General features: G+C 38.4%; 1 protein-coding gene across 5 annotated transcripts in view; it reads left to right on the forward strand.

Annotated features, from left to right (window-relative positions):
• Positions 1–317: 317 nt before the first annotated feature.
• LOC124265720 (CREB-regulated transcription coactivator 1-like) overlaps positions 318–22,590 on the forward strand; it is a 63,479-nt gene continuing 41,206 nt past the window's right edge. For all 5 annotated transcript variants that reach the window (XM_046700531.1, XM_046700534.1, XM_046700535.1 and 2 more), the window contains exons 1-4: positions 318–476; positions 624–743; positions 917–1,027; positions 9,724–9,785. In XM_046700531.1, coding sequence (XP_046556487.1) covers positions 366–476; positions 624–743; positions 917–1,027; positions 9,724–9,785 — 404 coding nt within the window. In that variant the 5' untranslated portion in view covers positions 318–365. The remainder of the gene's footprint in view (positions 477–623; positions 744–916; positions 1,028–9,723; positions 9,786–22,590) is intronic.

Here is a 22,590-nt window from a genome sequence, read left to right on the forward strand (position 1 = left end):
TATCGATATGTTCACACGCTATAATGCGTACCGGTGTTAATCTCATTAACTGTTTCTGCAGTTCGTGTTGATGCTATGGAGCTATAGTTTGTAGTGCTTTCCGATTCGTGCAACGACGTACATAAACCCTTGTGTATAAAGTGTGGACAGACCTTAATATTGAACTGTCATTGCCAGTAGCAGAAGTACATACGGTGGCAAATCGCCACTGATGTCTCAAGCTTTCACTTCTGCTCTATAAACAGGTGCTAGTGCTGCCATCTACCACGCTGTCACATGATCAATCGGGGAACAATGATTGGTCCAATGGCTATAGGACCCCCTGCATTGCCAAAATCATAACAAGCTTGTCGTTTTCAGCCATTATGGCGAACCCACGAAAGTTCAGCGAAAAGATAGCTTTACACAATCAGAAACAGGCTGAAGAGACGGCAGCTTTTGAGGCGATTATCAAGGAGGTTACCAGTGCCACACGGGTGAGTATCGCCGCAATATGTGGCCTAGTTTCAACAGCTATGGCGGTCGGCGGGGGTGCACCCTCGCAATTCGAGACCGATGTGGATTCGTATGTTTTTTATTCCGCTGTAAATCTCATCTAATACAGCATTCCTTTTCCTTTCCAGGGCCCAGGGCCTTCATACCCTAAACAACACTTGCCTATAACGCCAAATCTCGGAGTTTACCGTGGTGGCTCGCTACCGAATGTCAACCAAATAGGCGGCAGTCCAGGCATAGATTTGCAGGTAACGTTGGCCTAGATTCTGTGCTGCATGTGGGATACTGATAATACACGAGACTAGTGTAGTAACGAAGATGGCGCCGCTTTTCTTATTTAATTACATATACAAATGTTAATTCCAATTTGCAAATTAATGTTCCTATTACAACGCCTATAAATTTATCTGCGTTCTTACAGACCGCCTTGCAACATCTAGACGACATAAGACATGGCAAACCGAACCTGGTGGACCGAATACATCGAGTACGACCAACTGGGCCACATAGGCGCTTTCCCGTGGATAAACGAGTATCCTTGTCTACCGTTTACTGAAACGTCATTACTAGTGAATATAGGATATACTGTGTTCTTTTCTGCGTGTGGATTATGTGATTTCCAACGTGATTGCGACAGTCTTCCGCTGTGACAGACCTCGCAGGTCAGACAGGTATGGTTTATTGCGTTTACTGCACATTGGGCTGGCTGACAGCTGATATGACAGCTGACATTCTTAGTGCCTGAAAGTCACTGTGGTCCACATCATCCATCATGGGGAGATCAGGTGAATATCCACCCATCTTTCACCCCATTGTCTTTCATTATTGACAGGTGAAAAAAAAATCAGCTGCTACGCAACAAATTGCAACCATGATTGATTGACCAGGGATATATTGTGATGTAATGTTCAGTTACTGTATGTGGTAATGCTTCATCCTCACCTCCCACTATGATATCGTTGTTTACAGTTACACAGTTATGTTTATAATTCAAATTTCCTGAATTACTTATCATGGTTATTTGTTCTGGTTAATTGTTAATTAATGTTTTCACTGAGGGTTTTTTAGCATTAAGAAGTACATATTTTGTGTTGTTTCACTGAGGATGGATTAGGGCATTCTGATGATGTTAGACATTGTTATAAACTGTTACTGATAATCTGTTTTGCCCAGAATGTACACATCTATCATTTGGAAACATTGTTCCTGTTAATAGGTACATGTTTGCATGCTAATGGTATTTGTGGGATGATATGACATTTATTCCATGTTATTGAAAATACAGTAACATTCATTTCTTTACTAGGCTAGGTCTGTTATTTAATATGTATCTAAGATTTAGTTTGTGTATACTATATATGTTGAGACACTTACATATTTAATGATTGAATGTCTAGTTGAACTAATATTTGACAGTAAGCAAGTGTTGCAGCAGTGTTGCTGCACTTCTTTGCAGTAGCAGATCATTAAAGGAAAGGGGTCATCTCATCAATATCAATATGATGGATCTGGTATAATGTATCAAGCATAATATTCTAAAAGTGAACTCTGAAGTAACCATAAGAGGGTGACCATATTGGGGTTTTTTGTGGGTGGATCTTCCTTGAAATTAAGCAAGCTCATGGTATACTGTTCTTTTAAATTTATCAACATATGTTGCACATTGTGGGTAAACTTGTTCTCTTTCTTACTCCCATTTTTTAGATAAACACATATTTGCACAATAAGGATCCAATAGCTAGTGTCCCAGTCACTGGTATTTTAAAAAATCATATTCTTGAAGTGTGAATAATGTTGATCCTACCTTTTTACAGAGGTACAGATAAGCGACGTATCTGCGTAAATTACGCAAATATTTGTGAAAAATCAATTCTTATTAAGTATACAAGTACACTTGAATTTCTGTGAATACTCATAAATTTGATCTTACATGCGTACACACAAAAATGTCGAATCATAGCTTGCATACTGGTGCATAGATAAAATAACTGAGGTATATTCAGAGGTTCTATTTCAACACATGAACTTGGCAACTTGCAATCTTTCTTATAGTTTCTCATAGTACAGATCCAATATAAATAACATTTAAACTTTATTATATTTTTACAATTAATGGAAAATGGCAAAATACCCAATTGAGTTTGAGAGAGGTGGGTACAATTTATTTTGTTTCTCAAAGGAAGATTAAGATACCCAATTGAGATGAATGCAAGCAAGTACATAAAGCAATGACCCAAAAAGTTATCTGTAGCCCTGCTTTTGTATGTTGTTGTATAAAATATCCCTTCCTGGTCCAGCATCCATTGTAAACACATTCATTTACTGCCCATGGTAGTGATCGATTAATGAGGTCAGATTGGCTGAAAAATGGGGTCAGTTGGGTAAGTAGGTCAGGCTTGGCTAAGGTAGATGTCGCTGTAGCGTGCATGGTTTTGTGTGTCAGTGGGCTTGATCTTGTTTGAATTCCACAGTACAATGTGTTAGTTTCTTCCATTCAGTGTGATTGGGAGTGACTTCCCTTGTAGGTTGTGGTGTGATCATACAGAGGCTTCAAAGGATTCACCTGTTTGGAACACTGTTGTTATTTCAGGTTATTCTGGGTGGTTACCTCATCAGTGGTTACATTAATCTGAGTAACTGTGTAAAGAAAGACAATGTTTTAACATGTTGTCATGGTCAGTTTCAAATGCACAATGATGGCAATTTGGGTCGTAACAGCCAATTCCCAACATGGGTACAATATGGGAACCCTGTTTCTGGTGAACCCGTCATGGTATTGCTGGAATTTTGCTAAGCTCAGTGTAAAACCATACTTATTAGTTCCTTACGGCCAGTGCTGTTAACTGGGTGAATCAGACTGAGCTATGGTAGTGTCGTGTATGTGTAGTAGTAAGTTCTTTACCTCTATGATTGAAATTCTATATGTATCGGTATGTTAATTGCAATGTACTCTAAGCCCTTAAGTGCCCTTGGAAATGTAAGCCCTTTGACAATTTATTTGTACCCAGTGTACATTGTCACAGGAAGTAACATTGTTTGATGTTCTCTTGCCCATGTACAGGAGCACATTTACATGTGTTGCATTTGTCGTGTTGCTAATTAGAATGGTTGGTAGGCTCGTGGTTGTGGCATTGGCGTACCTTGTCAGAGACCCCTGCTTGTTCCCCAACATAATCAAATATTGTAAGAGGGAAATATTTTTTGTTTGGTGTTTAATGCTGCACTCAGCTATATGACGGCGGTCAGTAAATAATCAAGTCTGGCCCAAACAATCCAGTTATAAACAACATGAGATTTGATCTATACAACTGGGACAGGATGACATGTCAACCAAGTCAGTGAACCTGACTATCCAATCCTGTTAGTTGCCTCTTAGTACAAACATAGGTTTCTGAAGGCCAATTCAAACCCAATAAGAGGATTGGTTGGTCAGATTTGCTGATGCAGTTGATGCATGTTATATTTCCCAATTGCACCAATCAGCACATCACGATGTCAATCACTTGATTGTACAAACATTATTCTGTACAGTCTAGTGGCTATCATATGCCCAAAATGCAGCATTAAACAACAAGGAAAATAAACAAATGTGTAAGGCCCTTTTATGGTTTCCATGCTCTGTCATCACAGCAATATTGCAGAGTAAAACTGTTCCAACTGAGGCCCAATCCCTTTTTAGGTGCACGGCATCAAAGCTGTGATCATCCTGCCAAATGTTGGCTGCAACTGTTGTGGCATCTTTGTTACTGTTCCTGTTTGTGGGAATGGATTTGATTTAGGGGTGAAATGTACTCTCTTACCACGGTACGGTACATATTGCGGTACAAGGCCTTCGGTTTGGTCCGTTTTAGTTTGGTATATGAGATGTGATCATAATGCAGAAAATTGACAAGACTCAAACCATACATTGTTTAAGAACGTGAAAATAACCATAATCTTTGTTATTCACTGTCATTTTATGACTTGATAGAAATGACAGTACGAAAACCGAAAATACCAAATTTTGGATTGCATTACTGTATACCGCCTGAAGGCAAAATACTGCGGTTCTACTAATACTGTGGTATACCGTTTCACCTTTAATCTGATTCAGGCAGTGTTAGCCCCACCACCAAATCCAACATCCTCACAGTTTCCTCATGTCATATTATTATTACCATGTTCATTGGTTATATTTTGAGGCAGTCTGCAATATCAGCCTTAGGTCGGAAGCCAGAGGCTTGTAAACTCACATGGTAATATTCAAAATGTTACCATAGATTCCGATTTGAAAGGTTTTGTCAGTGTCCATGTAGACTTTTTTTTTTTTTTGGGGGTGGGGAAGAGATACTGTTTAGTTTGGATTTTTAGTTTAGTTTTACTCCACTTTTAGCAATATCACCAGAAATGGGCTTCACATATTGTACCCATGTGGGGAATCGACACCCTGGATCCACATATGGTGTATGATTATTAAACAGTACAATACCACTGTGCATTGCTCCCAATGTGGAATTTACCATTTCTTTAAATATCTTCATTTACTGATAATTCCAGCACCATTTATATACATGATGTTATAAACTCAAAGTCATTGAATAAAGCACAAATTATCATGTTAGTATACACAATATGAAAATCTGGAGCCCAGTATACAGTAAGGCCCTGTAGCACATGCTATAATGGCTCCTTCAGTGCACCTGGTTGGCTAATAAGAAACAGATTAGTTCCATTAAGATGAACAGATAAGGTTGGAATTAGGTCAGAGGTCATGGCTAAGTGACCTGATTATTGTGGCTCTGAGTCCTTGAGAGGGCATAGCAGATCTGCACAGATGGTGGGACAGACCAAGCTCCTTACACTTGGAGCTGTAGAGTATTGACAAATGGAATTGATTTCTCGTTAATTTATTGCATGTTGGGTTGATTTATTCCCATTCTTGTCCGCCTCAATGATACCTAAAGAAAACAGCCCCAGTAGAATATATTTAATATTTGTCTATGACAACAATAACATTGCTTTAAGTACAGATAGCTGTTGAGTTGGTTGGTTGAATCAGGTATTGTTCAGTAATACACTTAATGGGACACACATTTTTTAATCATATCATGCTGTGACATATACAGTCGAGCACCGTTGTCTCGATATTCATGGGACCAAGAAAAATATCGAGTTATCCAAACTTTGAGACATCCGACCAGGGCATATCATCACATATCACTATGAAAGAAAACAAAACAAAAAATATATTTCATGTATCTTTGTATATTTCCACAAATCTTGTGAACGCATCAAGGGCCAGTCACGTGATCACACAAAACCCTCATTGGATTCTCAGTATGTTTTGATTCGAAACTATAATCCGTTATCAGTAGTGTTTAATCGTAACAGTGAGTACTTCGTAATTAATTCCTTCTAAATGAATCCTAATTAAATAACAAACAAGTGACACCTTCAACTCAATTAGATGAATATCGAAGTTGCTTTGCAAATATCGAGTTTAAAGGGTAATTTTGCTTGTTGGGACCATGAAATTTTATCGAGATAGCCGAAATATCGAGAGATCCGTATCGAGTTAAAAGAGCTTGAAGAATCATAAATTATGATGGATTTTGCCGGGACCAAGATGTTGTTATCGAAACAACCGAGATATCGAGTTATCAGAGTTCGACACAACGGTGCCTGGCTGTATTTGATACTTGGTAAGGATTTTAAAAAGGTATTGTTTCAGATGGGTTTTTTTGTCCTGAAATAAGAAATTTTGATGAAGGGGTTGTAGTCAGCATGTGTACTACAGAAATGTACCTCAGGTACGTTTCTTAAATCCGAAAAGGTTGTGAGTGACCAAAGCACATCTGTGTGGTCAAGGTATTTGCTTTTAGAATCCATTTCATGTGGAAATGACAAAATTTAAATGAGAACTACATGTTCTCAGGTTGTTCTTTCAATCATATACTCATGGAAACAAATAAGGGAACACCTGAAAGTACAAGTGTTCCATAATTCATTTCCAGGTTTCTTCACAAGCTTTGTATTGCATTGTTCGTGAAATTCAGGAAAAGAAAAGGAACACTTGTTCTTTCAGGTGTTCCCTTATTCCTGTCCATGGGTATATTTGGTTTATGTGCTATGAGGTCCTTGGGAAGTTCTTGATATACTTATATAGATACTGAAAGTCAAATTCATTCGAGGGATTCTGCTGAACCAAGACTGCATGTTAATTTCAAATGATGTTACTTGGATTCATGGCACTTTTTATTTTTTGAAGTTTATGTATTGGATATCTGTATATTCATTATGTCATTAATGATTATTCAGGAAAGTTATGTGGCTTTCAAAAGTTTAGCATCTAGAGGCTAAGTGTCTCCTGCTTTGTTTTTATTTTTGTGGTATATTGCTGCTTTCAGCAAGATTTTAGCTGTATAGTGGTCTCTGAATAGCGAGTGTGGACCAGACAATGCAGAAATTGTTTGTTTTTTTGTTTCTTATTTAACACCACACTCAGTAATATTTCTGCTATATGATGGTAGTCTGTAAATAATTGAGACTGGACTAGAAATCAAGTGATCAACAGAATGAGCATCAATCTACACAATTAGGAAACGATCACATGTGTCAACCAAGTCAGCAAGCCTAACCACTTGATCCCACAAGTTGCCGATGCAACAAGCATGGGTTGCTGAAGACCTCATACTCATGATTTCAAATTCTGCATCACCAGGGGTGGAAATAACCCATTGCCCGACGCCCGAGTCCAGTGTTTTGTTTCTGTCGGGCAAGCAAATTTGTATATCACACTGTACCGATGTCCAGTTGACTTTCCAATATTAATTATGTTGTTTATTTAAAAAATCAACAAGAAAACGTCCAGTATAGTGGAAAAATTATCAGGGCAAGTGATTTTACATGTGCCACTGTACCGGAGTACACTAGCAATTTGAAAGTTATTTCCACCCCTGATCACCGGTTAAGATTCGGGTTAGAATTGATCTTCAGGATATAGCTAGAATATTGCTGAGTGTGGTGTTAAACATGTTAAACAACAAACCCCCCTCAATTTTTTTTTGTTTGAAATTAAGGTAATGAGAAACTTAGAACTTCCTGGTTTCTAACTAAACAACATTGGGTATGTGTTTTCACAAACAAGAACTGATGTCATATTTAAGTAACAAGACAAATACAATGTCCATGTTTTGTCGAAGTAGTGTTTCTAAACACAGCTATGCAATGAGACAAGGAAGACAGTTAGATAAATCATCATGGTAGCTGGAGACAGGGTGTATAAGTCTGGTTGGAGGCCATAGTGGCTAAACTGAAAGAAATGCTTCTTTGTGTTTAATACGCATGTCATGAATTTGGGGACCTTCTTCAACTGGTGAGGGGCGGTGGGGTAGCCTAGTGGTTAAAGCGTTCGCTCTTCAAGCGCTCGTCACAACGAAGACCCGGGTTCGATTCCCTACATGGGTACAATATGTGAAGCCCATTTCTGGTGTCCCCCACCGTGATATTGATGGAATATTGCTAAAAGCGGCGTAAAACTAAACTCACTCACTCTTCAACTGGTGAGGGAGGGACTGCTTTAGTTTCGGCATATACTGGCAACACCTTTATTATCCTTGATAGCAGTAGGAGCTACACTGCACAGCTTTAATGGGTGATGATGCAATACTAAACACATACAAGTAATAACTAACGGTAACCATGACAACTGGTAATTGATGTAACCATGACTACTAGGAAGAACTGTGAAACTGGAGTGGTCAAGCAAACTGTATCAGCCATAATTACAGATGTGTTCTTTCACAGTTTCAGTTCAAATAATTGTCATAGGTTTGCAGGGTACCGTTTGCAGTACATATCTGGTCAGATGATCTTTGAAATAATGCCTCTCTTCTGAGGTTTTAGTTGCAATGTATATATAATGTTTATGTGTATATATAAATATATATTTGAAGTTTAAATAATTAGTCTAAATGTAATTTTAATGCAGAAATTGATGAAGCAGTATTCTAGTGAATATTGTTTACTTCAAGAGTGAGAACCATTACTGCACATATGTCCTGTTAAATACATACATCAAATTAGCCCATTTTCAAAATGTCATATATTTTATTGCTTGACAGTGTAATTATGTCATTTATATCATTTATCGATGTGACGATTGGTTGCAAGTTTCCTTCACTGGAGACTTGTCATCTGATGCCCATGCTTAATGACCAAATTCATATATTTATCATGTTTATATTGAAAAATACTGGACAGAAAACGTTACTGAGTTATGAAGTAGTTCCAGCAAAGTGATATCTTCACTTCAATGCACATATTACTTTTCTAAAACCAAGAAATCTGAGTATTACACACTTAAGTATGTAATAAAGAAATTTTTAAATAGTGACTAATAAATACAGCCATTAAGAGCTGACCCCAACAGCTGACCCGTCACATGGACAAGCCAGGTTCGATTCCCCAAATGGGTACAATGTGTGAAGCCCATTTCTGGTGTCCCCTGCTGTGATGTTGCTGGAATATTGACAAAAGCGGCAAAAAAACACAATCACCAGCTGACGTGGGTGGTTTACTTCACAGTCTGTTGACCAAATGTTTGAAGTTAGACCTACTATCACTTTCATTTTATCACATACTTGAAATGAATGACTGATGATCCCACGACTGCTTGTGTCATTTTTCGGTATCCTGCTACATTAAGGAGGCATGTTGGCCCCTGTGGTCGAGTGGATAGGGTGTCTGTCTTGACAGTGGAGGGTCAGTGATTTGATCCATGGCCAGGTCAAACTAGGTGTTTCCTTGTCTGTCGCCTGCCATTAAGGGGATAGAACATGGGCTTGGAGTCAGTATACTGGTCTGAGTGGGTTATCCATGTTAAACTGGAGTATAGTTTCTGTGGACTAGCCCTATTAAACCACCATTAGTCCAGATTAACACAAACAGCCCCACAAACACATATACCCATAGAAAAGAATAAGGGAACACATGAAAGTACAAGTGTTCGTTTATTCTTTTCCGGGTTTCTTCACAAGGTGTGTATTGCACTGTGGGTGAAATTCTGGAAATAAATAAAGGAACACTTGTACTTTCATGTGTTCCCTTATTCGTTTCCATGAGTATATGTACAAGCATGTTACTAGATACAAACACGTGTTGAGTGTATTTTGTGTAACAGGTGTAGGTTTTAATTCTGTCATTTCTCCAATATTTTGCTATTGTGAACATTCCTTAACGAGTTTCCAGGCTGACTGCTCTCCATATGGATCTACATACCTGTCTCCTCCTCCGGACACCAGCTGGCGAAGGTAAGTCTTGTTGCAGACTTGTGATGACAACCATATTAGAGGATGGATTCAGGAATTTGGAAGTCATTAGTTAAATGGTTTGTTTAGTTCACCAGGATGGATGTCAGAATGAACTTGTCAGATGATGGCCTGCCTGCTATTCATGCCTTTAATTCTTGTAAAATCATTTGAATAGGTAGAGCTTGAAACTTCAGGAAGATCATAATCTTTAGACTTCATTGCAGTAATATCAGATTAACAGTTTTGTATATGAAAAAAAAAAGGAAAATCATATTTCGAAGTGGGATTCTCATTTTTTTTCAGAAAAGCAGTATCCATTTTAGAGACATACAATTGGAAAATTAGCACTTAGATTGAAGACTCTTCTTTTCAGAATCCTAAAGATCCAGAAATATGAAACTTGATGAAGACATTTGGCCAGTAATATTACATTTAGTTGTTCATGCTATGGAATGAAATTCATTTTTTTCAATTTTTAAATTACTAGTTTAATCAAATGATGAAATACTCCTTCAAGGAAACTACTGCATAAGGGGATCTGAAACATTGTGACTGGTAGCAGTGATTATCAGCCTAGTCATTGGAAGTAAACTTTATGTTAAACTCGATGTTAAGTTAAGAATCCTGTCCAATGTTACCAAACCTGGAGAATGTATATTCACTTCAATGTAGTTGTAACAGGTGGGCAAAAGAGCCCTGTCACTAATAAGAAGTGGTGAATTCCTTTTTTAGATGTATGATTAAATATATTTTATGAGAGAATTTGTCCTTTCTGGATCCTCTCATGTAATTTGCAATGGTTATTTTTCCAAACCATTTTGGGTTTTTCATGTCACAATTGTGCATCTGATATTTTAATTAGTTTTTGAACAACTGATAGGTTTGGTTGCACAGTGTTGGGGCACTGATGCCATGAGCTGACTTTGTGTCATGTTTGATATGAGATGTATATGTTGTTTATACAATACCACATTTGGCTTATCAGTCAACAAAATGGCATGAAGTGTTTGAAAGGTCAAGCACTATTTGTCAATCTGTTTTGACGTATATCTTCTTATCTATGTTGTCACTAATATGATTACATATTTGTTACTGAAATGGAAAGGCTGATGATTTTCTGGAAATGAAATATTACTGTAATGCCGGAGAACCAGATTTTGGGGTTGGGTTAGCCAGCTGTGAATCTAAGGCTGCAATAATTTTGAAGGAACATAAAAAATATTCACTCACTTTAATTCTTTTGCTTTTGAATATGGTTGAACGCTGGATGTAGTTTGCAAGCATGAATGATGCATATTTAGATATTACTGATCCCTGATGGTATTTAGCAAAAAATTAACAGAAGATAGATATGTCACGCTTGAAAATGCAGTCATGACAAATTAATAATAAATCATTTCTCAACAGATGTATTCTTGTCACCTTGGTTAATATTTTATTTCAGGAGGCCATCTTGCATGAGACATATTTGGTAACATATCTACTGCTCAGAAACAGCCTTTGATGTATTTGCTTATTTTGAACAATGACTATATTATATATCTATGTGATGAATTGATGATAAGAAATTATAGGATGTAATTATCTCCCTTGGTGAAACACAGTTTGAATTCCCTTCCCAGCATGCCCTATTATTACCCCTCCTGCATCTTTCCTGGCCACTACACTGCATCTAATGCTGTAAAATGGCCAGATTTGTTATTATGAATATACAAATGTTGTGTTTATTAACTTATTGTATATTCAGTGATTGCTGTTTCAAGACATACTACGCTCTGGTCATTTGAAATATACTGGCTTATGAATGATTGCTGTATTGCCTGATTGTGTTACTTTATATGTTAATGAATGTAGTTCAGTTTCAACTTGATACAGAATTAATACTCATTAGATTTTAGTTGGTATGACCTACATACATCATTGCAACCCTTGCAGGAACAGAAGTATATTCTTGCAGCAGTAGCATGAGCTAAAACTGGTAATGTGTGCAATATACAAGCATCTCACTTAATATATTCCTGGATCCAGTACCCACGGACAATTGTAGAAGAACTGCTGTGAGTGGGCCTGTGACCATTAGTTCTAGGGAGACACTACTTGCTGTGTGGGCATAGTATACCACTGTAAGATCCTTCCACAAGACTTGATATATCAGAGCTAGAGTAAGATCCTTCCACAAGACTTGATATACTAGAGCTAGAGTAAGATCCTTAAACAAGACATGATATACCAGAGCTAGAGTAAGATCCTTAAACAAGACTTGATATACCAGAGCTAGAGTAAGATCCTTCCACAAGACTTGATATACCAGAGCTAGAGTAAGATCCTTCCACAAGACTTGATATACCAGAGCTAGAGTAAGATCCTTCCACAAGACTTGATATACCAGAGCTAGAGTAAGATCCTTCCACAAGACTTGATATACCAGAGCTAGAGTAAGATCCTTCCACAAGACTTGATATACCAGAGCTAGAGTAAGATCCTTCCACAAGACTTGATATACCAGAGCTAGAGTAGATCCTTCCACAAGAGATCCCAGAGCCACAAGACTTGATATACCAGAGCTAGAGTAAGATCCTTCCACAAGACTTGATATACCAGAGCTAGAGTAAGATCCTTCCACAAGACTTGATATACCAGAGCTAGAGTAAGATCCTTCCCACAAGACTTGATATACCAGAGCTAGAGTAAGATCCTTCCACAAGACTTGATATACCAGAGCTAGAGTAAGATCCTTCCACAAGACTTGATATACCAGAGCTAGAGTAAGATCCTTCCACAAGACTTGATATACCAGAGCTAGAGTAAGATCCTTCCACAAGACTTGATATACCAGAGCTAGAGTAAGATCCTTCCACAAGACTTGATATACCAGAGCTAGAGTAAGATCCTTCCACAAGACTTGATATACCAGAGCTAGAGTAAGATCCTTCCACAGACTTGATATACCCAGAGCTAGAGTAAGATCCTTCCACAAGACTTGATATACCAGAGCTAGAGTAAGATCCTTCCACAAGACTTGATATACCAGAGCTAGAGTAAGATCCTTCCACAAGACTTCAGAGCTAGAGTAAGAACAAGACTTGATATACCAGAGCTAGAGTAAGATCCTTCCACAAGACTTGATATACCAGAGCTAGAGCTAGACTTGATATACCAGAAGATCCTTCCACAAGACTTGATATACCAGAGCTAGAGTAAGATCCTTCCACAAGACTTGATATACCAGAGCTAGAGTAAGATCCTTCCACAAGACTTGATATACCAGAGCTAGAGTAAGATCCTTCCACAAGACTTGATATACCAGAGCTAGAGTAAGATCCTTCCACAAGACTTGATATACTTCCACAAGAGCTAGAGTAAGATCCTTAAACAGGACTTGATATACCAGAGCTAGAGTAAGATCCTTCCACAAGACTTGATATACCAGAGCTAGAGTAAGATCCTTCCACAAGACTTGATATACCAGAGCTAGAGTAAGATCCTTAAACAGGACTTGATATACCAGAGCTAGAGTAAGATCCTTCCACAAGACTTGATATACCAGAGCTAGAGTAAGATCCTTAAACAAGACTTGATATACCAGAGCTAGAGTAAGATCCTTCCACAAGACTTGATATACCAGAGCTAGTAAGTAAGATCCATTAAGACAGTAAGACTTGATATATATCAGAGCTAGAGTAAGATCCTTAAACAAGACTTGATATACCAGAGCTAGAGTAAGATCCTTCCACAAGACTTGATATACCAGAGCTAGAGTAAGATCCTTAAACAGGACATGATATACCAGAGCTAGAGTAAGATCCTTCCACAAGACTTGATATACCAGAGCTAGAGTAAGATCCTTCCTTACCAGAGCACAAGACTTGATATACCAGAGCTAGAGTAAGATCCTTCCACAAGACTTGATATACCAGAGCTAGAGTAAGATCCTTCCACAAGACTTGATATACCAGAGCTAGAGTAAGATCCTTCCACAAGACTTGATATACCAGAGCTAGAGTAAGATCCTTAAACAAGACTTGATACACCAGAGCTAGAGTAAGATCCTTCCACAAGACTTGATACACCAGAGCTAGAGTAAGATCCTTAAACAGGACTTGATATACCAGAGCTAGAGTAAGATCCTTAAACAGGACTTGATACACCAGAGCTAGAGTAAGATCCTTAAACAAGACTTGATACACCAGAGCTAGAGTAAGATCCTTAAACAAGACTTGATATACCAGAGCTAGAGTAAGATCCTTCCACAAGACTTGATATACCAGAGCTAGAGTAAGATCCTTCCACAAGACTTGATATACCAGAGCTAGAGTAAGATCCTTCCACAAGACTTGATATACCAGAGCTAGAGTAAGATCCTTCCACAAGACTTGATATACCAGAGCTAGAGTAAGATCCTTAAACAGGACATGATAATACCAGAGCTAGAGTAAGATCCTTCCACAAGACTTGATATACCAGAGCTAGAGTAAGATCCTTCCACAAGACTTGATACACCAGAGCTAGAGTAAGATCCTTCCACAAGACTTGATATACCAGAGCTAGAGTAAGATCCTTCCACAAGACTTAATATGCAAGAGCTAGAGTAAGATCCTTAAACAAGACTTGATATACCAGAGCTAGAGTAAGATCCTTCCACAAGACTTGATATGCAAGAGCTAGAGTAAGATCCTTCCACAAGACTTAATATGCAAGAGCTAGAGTAAGATCCTACCACAAGACTTGATATACCAGAGCTAGAGTAAGATCCTACCACAAGACTTGATATACCAGAGCTAGAGTAAGATCCTTCCACAAGACTTGATATACCAGAGCTAGAGTAAGATCCTTAAACAAGACATGGTATGCCCAGAGCTAGAGTAAGATCCTTCCACAAGACATGGTATAACATAGCAATATTCCAGCTATATGGCAGTAGTCTGTAAATAATCGAGTATGGACATACAATCCAGTGATCAACAGCATGAGCATCGATCTACGCAATTGGGATATGATGACAAGTGTCAATCCAGTCAGTGAGCCTGACCACCCCATCCCGTTAGTCGCCTCTTATGTTACTGAAGATCAATTCTAACCCAGATCCCAGAAGACATGGTATACCAGAGCTACTGTATGGTCTTCCCACATCACATAAGACATGGTATATCATAGGTACTGTAAGACTTTCCCACATTACGTATTACATTGTATAACAGAAAAACTGTAAAGTGCTGTGCTGAATCCTACATCAATTAAGAATGTTGACATCATTCCAGCAATACAGTCTCGTGAAAAACGTGTGAGCGTCAAAATGTGTCGTTCATACACTTATGAATGTCAGATTCATGGTCATGTGACTGGCCTCTTGTCCAATGGAAAACCTGTGTATTGTGTATGCTTCACATTGAATACTGTAATGAGCTCATTTGAGCAATATAACTGGAGGACTGGTGAATGTATACAGTAAGTGTATCTGATGAAGTGACTGACCCACTGTTTGGTCGGTTTTATGACACGTTCCTGAATTTGATAAAATTTCAAATCATGGGATATATTTTAAAACATTTCATAAAAAAAGGTGGGATCTATTGCTCAGTTAGCAGGGTTTAAGAAAAAGGAATTAAGTTTGTGTTCAAAAGTCCTGAAGAGTTATAAGTACCTGCTTCTGGGTGTCCAGATTCCTTGTTTATGACACTCAGTACCAGCAAACATAGGAAATGTATTGAACAAAACCCAACATACAAAGGTCTTGTATTGAAACAAAACAGTGCATATTTAGGCATGATTGTTATGTGAAATTATATATCCATTGATTGTAACAATTTTCCTGCTTGCATGGACAAAACATCTCAGGCCACTGTTTTATCAATTTACTATAGTTGCGCTGATATTTATTTGTTCAATCAAAACGGTGTTATGACCAAACTGTGGAGATATGATATGAAGTTTTCATCTTTGGGATTGTGACCCTTTCTTGACGTGGATGCTCACCTGACCTAGCTCTTGTAAATATTGCAACAAACGGCCTCATTGGAGGTTCATGACTTTAGTCCATCAACAAGAGATAGACAAGGTGATTCATGGTGTTATACCTGGATGATTCATATTGTTTTTCTCCTCAGCTATTTGAGTGAAGGAACAGGGTAGATTGACCAGCTGTTGAGCTCATTAAGCCATGTTGCATCATCCTGGTTCCGTGTTAGTAAATGCCAATCCTTGTAACACCATTCCTCCCTATTCTCCATATGATAATGGTTGGTGGTGAGTGTACGGTGTATATATTCCACACGGCGGAGGCCAGTGTCACAGAGACCTGCCAGTTGTAGGCAGTCAGGAGGAAGGAAGCTTGCAGGGTCAAGGCCACTGCCATGTTCACACTCATTCTGTTCATGGGAACGGAACTTCTCAAAGACATAGCTGTGCGACACATTGAGTGTTTCACGGTGTCCAGACTGAGCTGTAATATCTTTTATATCTTTGATCTCCCCTGAGTCTGTGATGAATATTGGCAACATATATATACCCTGTTGTAGTATATACTCAATATAGATTTCCAGGGATTTACAGGACGCGAATTCCTGTGTCCTATACGCATAAAAATTGACAATGGACGCAACAAATTTATTAACCCATCCACAGGGACACAGAAAAAGTCCAAATGCTTTTTGTAAAAGTTCCAATCAAGTAACAATAATTTATCACTTTTGATATAGTTTGCAACTAGCTAGGTTATGGTATTATTTGTAATTTAATTACTGTAACAATGTGATGATCATGATACACAATACAATAACGGTATTAATAATAATATTTAAGTGTCTGGCCCCCCATTTTGTAGTCCAGGACCCCTGAAAAAATTTAGTCCCTGGGACCCTCAAATACAAGACTCGAGGTAATCCATGGATTTCATATCATACAGATTCCCAAACACATACTGGTAATTTGAACAGTAACTGTGGCATCTTGTGTATACAATGAGACCTTATACCTATACGGTATTTCATATAAGTTTTAGTAAGGTTTTTTAGCTAATTGTGTGGCTTAAGGACAATCATAAAAACATGTTTTCTAAAAGAAATTATTTTATTTGACAACATTGAACAAACTAGCAATAAACTGGAAATTGAGAGAGCTGTATGTTTCTCTTTTGACTGGATGCTTGTCTAATATTTGTGCAATGATTAGATACAGGAGAATGAACAGGGTCCGAGCAGTGGGAAACATACTGTGAGGGTCTTGGGAGCTGTAGTATGTTACTGTACATTACAACTGGGCCTCGTCACATGCTACATGCTACTAGTGAGAAATAATGTTTTGTTCAGCATGAAATGAAATGGCAACATTGGTATTTCAGTTTTGGTTTGTTTTCTCCAGTCTGTATTTTAGTAAAACCTCTTTAGAGTTATCTGACACTGATTTTGCACATACCCGTCAGTTTTTGGCTTCTGAAAATGAAACCTGCATAATTTTAGCAATATTCAAGCAATTTGTATGCAGTTACATGAACTAGGTTACAATAAATAATTTTAACAAGGAATTGAACAGCATTTAAGTCACTGCCACAACATATCCAGCGGAAAATAGCAGTGTGATAAGCAGTGTATGAAATAAGCCAAAACCCAGCCTGACATCTGGGCTGGTAACTTCAAAAACTTACCAGCCCAGAAGAGATTTAACAGGTCCTTCTTAAATACTAAATAGACAGTGCCAGTGGACATGTTATCTGAATATTTTTCACCCGTCCATCGGGCTGGCTAGCTGTGAAATTAGACCGTCTGGCAGAAATCTAGCCTGTCTCGGGCGTACGGAGGGGCCTTATTTCATACACTGTGATCAGGAAATATGAAGAGATTGGATGATAGCTACATGTATACTAGGGCTGCGCAATATAACCGGTTTACCGGTATTTACCGGTTCAGACATGAAAACGATACGTATTGCGATACGCTGATCGAAAACCGGTATTTTGACTTGCAATCGGAAAACTTCGTAACACTCGGAAATCTTCGGGTATTTCCTTTTTCATTTGTGCCAAATATTATTCACATTTTTATTTTATCATGATTAAAAGTTGTTATTAAAGCTTAATCAAGCATGGTAATTTGGTTGTGTTTTTGCTCTATAAATCAAGCATTAACTCGATTATAAGTATTTTTTTGTTCAAAAATACTTCATGCAATATATTGCAATACATGCTTTCGCATCGCAATATATCGCAATATGAAAATTCCCTGCAATACCCACCCCTAATGTATATTATCTGAACAGGAAATGTGAAATGTCTATATAAACTGTGTGAACATTAATGTTGTGTGTGACTGTACTGACCATGTTGGAATGCATCCTGCTCTACCTGTTCACACCCAAATACACAAACCCGTGAAGATCCGGGTTAGAATTGATCTTCAGTAACCCATTCTTAATGGTATTGGGTGGTCAGGCTTTGCTGACTTGATTAACACATGTCACCATTTCCCAATTGCATAGATCGATGTTCATGCTGTTGATCACTGGTTTGTCTGGTCCCGACTCGATTATTTACAGACCACCGCCACAAAGCTGGAATGTTGCGGAGTGCAGCATAAAACTAAACTAAGCTCACACACCCTAATGCACAATGTCCATCTCCATGTATTTAAGTCTCACCAGTTTGAACATTCCTGATCATCTAAGGATCATAGCTATCTCAACAGAAATACCATCCATGGAGGTGTTACCCCTTAGCTGGTACAGAACCCCAGGCAATCATACCAGGAAGCCTCATGCATGTTATGGTTGTCCCACATGTTAATTACTACTGGGACCGCCTAAGTGGTGTAGTGGTTAGAGCATCCGCCTGGAGAGCGGAAGGTGTCGGGTCTGATCCCCGACCGCGTCATACCAAAAGACGTTAAAATATGGTACTTGTTGGTCCCTGCCTGGCGCTCGGCATTAATGCGTACAACAAGGACTGGTCTGCTCTGAGTCAGTATAATGTGTTTGAGTGGGGTATTCATGCTTCACTGCGGCATGGTATCTCGGTGAGCTAGCACTATAAAACCAGCTTCAGTCTGGGCTAGTACAAGCAGCCGCACCTACACATACACACAGATGCACGTCGTCATATGAGCAAAATATTCTCAAGCACGACGTTTAACCCAATTTCACTTCACCTCATAACTACTGGATATGTTGTATTGTTCAGTATTGTTGATACTGTGTTTCTGGAGTCAAAAATCACCTGTTTTTTGCTTCCTGTAACTTTGGCTTTCATATAGACAATTCAGAGAACAATAGAACTGGTCATGTGTGAGAGGGGAAGCATTTCACTTAATCATATGATCTGAAATGGAATTGATCTTACTGGTAAAGCATAATGTTTGATCCTGAGATATTCAGAAGCACTGTATAGAATGGTGATACATTATCAAATGAACATTTATTAGTCAACTTGTGATTACATGCATTGAACTTAATCAAATCTGGTATCCTGAATTAGCCGGTATGAAAATAGCTGCTGTTTGGTTGGTGTTATTGACCTGAATTCACAGAATAACAGAGAAGCCATCTGGTCTGAATGTAGGTCACCTTTGTGCATGTCTGTACTTCCTTGGTAGGTAGCAGAGAGGTGTGCTGACTCGGACACTCTGTGGATATATGCTACATTGTCAATGGTACACAGGTCATGCCCTTAAGGTATTAGAAAGGGTATCTGCTATACTGACATAGAAGCATGCGGATATCCTTACTGAATTGGTAGATATATATGCAATATCGACACAGAAGCACTGTGGATATCCTTACTGAATTGGTAGATATATATGCAATATTGACACAGAAGCACTGTGGATATCCTTACTGAATTGGTAGATATATATGCAATATTGACACAGAAGCACTGTGGATATCCTTACTGAATTGGTAGATATATATGCAATATTGACACAGAAGCACTGTGGATATCCTTACTGAATTGGTAGATATATATGCAATATTGACACAGAAGCACTGTGGATATCCTTACTGAATTGGTAGATATATATGCAATATTGACACAGACACAGAAGCACTGTGGGATATCCTTGACACAGAACACTGTGATATCCTTACTGAATTGGTAGATATATATGCAATATTGACACAGAAGCACTGTGGATATCCTTACTGAATTGGTAGATATATATGCAATATTGACACAGAAGCACTGTGGATATCCTTACTGAATTGGTAGATATATATGCAATATTGACACAGAAGCACTGTGGATATCCTTACTGAATTGGTAGATATATATGCAATATTGACACAGAAGCACTGGATATCCTTACTGAATTGGTAGATATATATGCAACATTGACACAGAAGCACTGTGGATATCCTTACAGAATTGGTAAGGATATATGCTATATTCTAACAACTGAAAATTATGGCAACTGATGATACAATGGTGAATGTTCAATGATAGATTTCTGTAAAGTCCATTCCTTATATGTCAGTATCTAGTTTGTCGATATCATAACCCTTGATATTGCTCAATATTCTGCCGGAAGAGGCGGGCCAGTCTGATATCCCTTGAAGGTAATCAGTGACATCATGGGTATGATGCAGTCTGGCACTGTCATCTTGTGGATCCAAAATCCTTCCAATAAATCTATTGAATGAAAACCAGGATGTAACATTTCTTCAGCATATTGCTGGCTGGTCAATGTCCATTCACATTAACCAAATTAGTTTGCTTGTCATGTGTGCTTGGGTTCACACCATGACATTCCCACAGATGGTTGTCATGGTTAAGAATGGTCCCTTTTGCATTCTGTGCCCCTCTAAGTCGCCAATAATATTTTCTGCCATCTGTGAACTGGGCACAACATTTATTCATCTGTAAAAAAAATGATGTGATGCCATTGTCCCACAACTGGTCACTGATCAGAGTGTAGTTGTTAGAGTAGTGAATCCCCATCCTTGAAAACAGACGATGTTCCAAGGTCAACACTGTGTAATTGGTGTCACATGACTTGTGCATTACCCGCCAACAATGTTAGTTTTGAATGGTTTGAACATTTGCTGGAACTGAGCCAAGTCTCCCTTTAATCCCCATGCAGTGTTGCAGTCTAGGTAACAGTAAGCCATCTGTGTGCGTCAGCCTTCACAAGGCAGAGTATGTATTATGTTATCCTTGTTGTTGAGTAACTATTCCAGATATGTTATTGAATCACTCTATCCCTGGTATGTTGTTTTATCCCGCTGTCCCTGGTATGTTATTACTTTCCACTATCCCTGGTATGTTATTACATTTCACTATCCCTGGTATGATATTACATCCCACTATCCCTGGTATGATATTTCATCCCAATATCCCTGGTATGGTATTACATCCCAACATCCCTGGTATGGTATTACTTCCCACTATCCTAGGTATGTTGTTACGTCCCACTATCCCTGGTATGATGTTACATCCCACTATCCCAGGTATGATATTACATCCCACTATCCCAGGTATGATATTACATCCCACTATCCCTGATATGATGTTATGTCCCACTATCCCAGGTATGTTACATCCCACTATCCCTGGTATGTTATTGCATCCCACTATCCCTTTTATGTTATTACATCCCACTTTCCCTGGTACGATATTACATCCCACTATCCCTGGTATGATATTACATCCCACTATCCCTGGTTTGATACTACATCACACTATCCCTGGTATGTTATTACATCCCCCTGTTCCTGGTATGTTATTACATCCCACTATCCCTGGTATGTTATTACATTATCACTATGACTGGTATGTTATTACACCCCACTATCCCTGGTATGTTATTACATTATCACTATGACTGGTATGTTGTTACATCCCAGTATCCATGGTATGTTATTAAATCACACTATTTCTGATATGTCTTTTCAACTGACAAGTTGATCTATTCAGATGTAACTGAAATACAGTTTTGATCATTACAGCTTCTAATTGTTTAGGTTTTACTTTATCAACTGTAGGCAAGGTCATCTATACAAGAGGAAATATATGTGTTGCTTTACTCTAATTTGAACAGCCCCAGCTCTGGCCAAGATGTATAAGTGGGTTAATGATATAATCCATAAACAGGTCAAACAATTGGTCTTTTTAAGGTGACATTAGCAGTATGCTGGATATACAATTTCAATGTGTTTGCTTTGCTATTCTGATAGGTTAACCATTAGGCCAGCATGAATCTGATTGGCTGAGTCCTGAAAGGTTTCTGTTATCCTTAGACATGAGGCATTGACAAGCTTCATGCATCATGATGGATATGTAAGCAGCTAACTGACCTATTTGTTTCTATATATCCAATGTATCTTAGGGCACCTTGATAAGAAAGGATCTGGAAAATATATGTCACCTCCCAGTTCAGAGTATACATTCTTTGCAAATCCTGAAATTGACCAAAGTCGTGATGTTTATGAACCAGAAGCTGACTTTGTTTTGATGGGACTATGCATTTAATCATTAACCAAAATGTAACTCTTAAACCACAGTCTTGTTTGACATGGGATGAAATGTGGCTATTACTGTTAAATCCCTTACTTTAGGAAGATGGGATGGTAAATATTTTGAGCTTTCCTCCCAATGCTGTCAACATGATGTTCATAGGTACTTTCACTCACTCACTCACTCCCTTGTTCTAGGTACTCTCACTCACTCACTCACTCCCTTACTTTAGGAAGATGGGATGGTAAATATTTTGAGCTTTCCTCCCAATGCTGTCAACATGATGTTCATAGGTACTCTCACTCACTCACTCACTCCCTTACTTTAGGAAGATGGGATGGTAAATATTTTGAGCTTTCCTCCCAATGC

The sequence above is a fragment of the Haliotis rubra genome, unplaced genomic scaffold (assembly GCF_003918875.1).
Source record: "Haliotis rubra isolate DU_JTF1 unplaced genomic scaffold, ASM391887v1 Scf99, whole genome shotgun sequence".
NCBI classification, from domain to species: Eukaryota; Metazoa; Mollusca; class Gastropoda; order Lepetellida; family Haliotidae; genus Haliotis; species Haliotis rubra.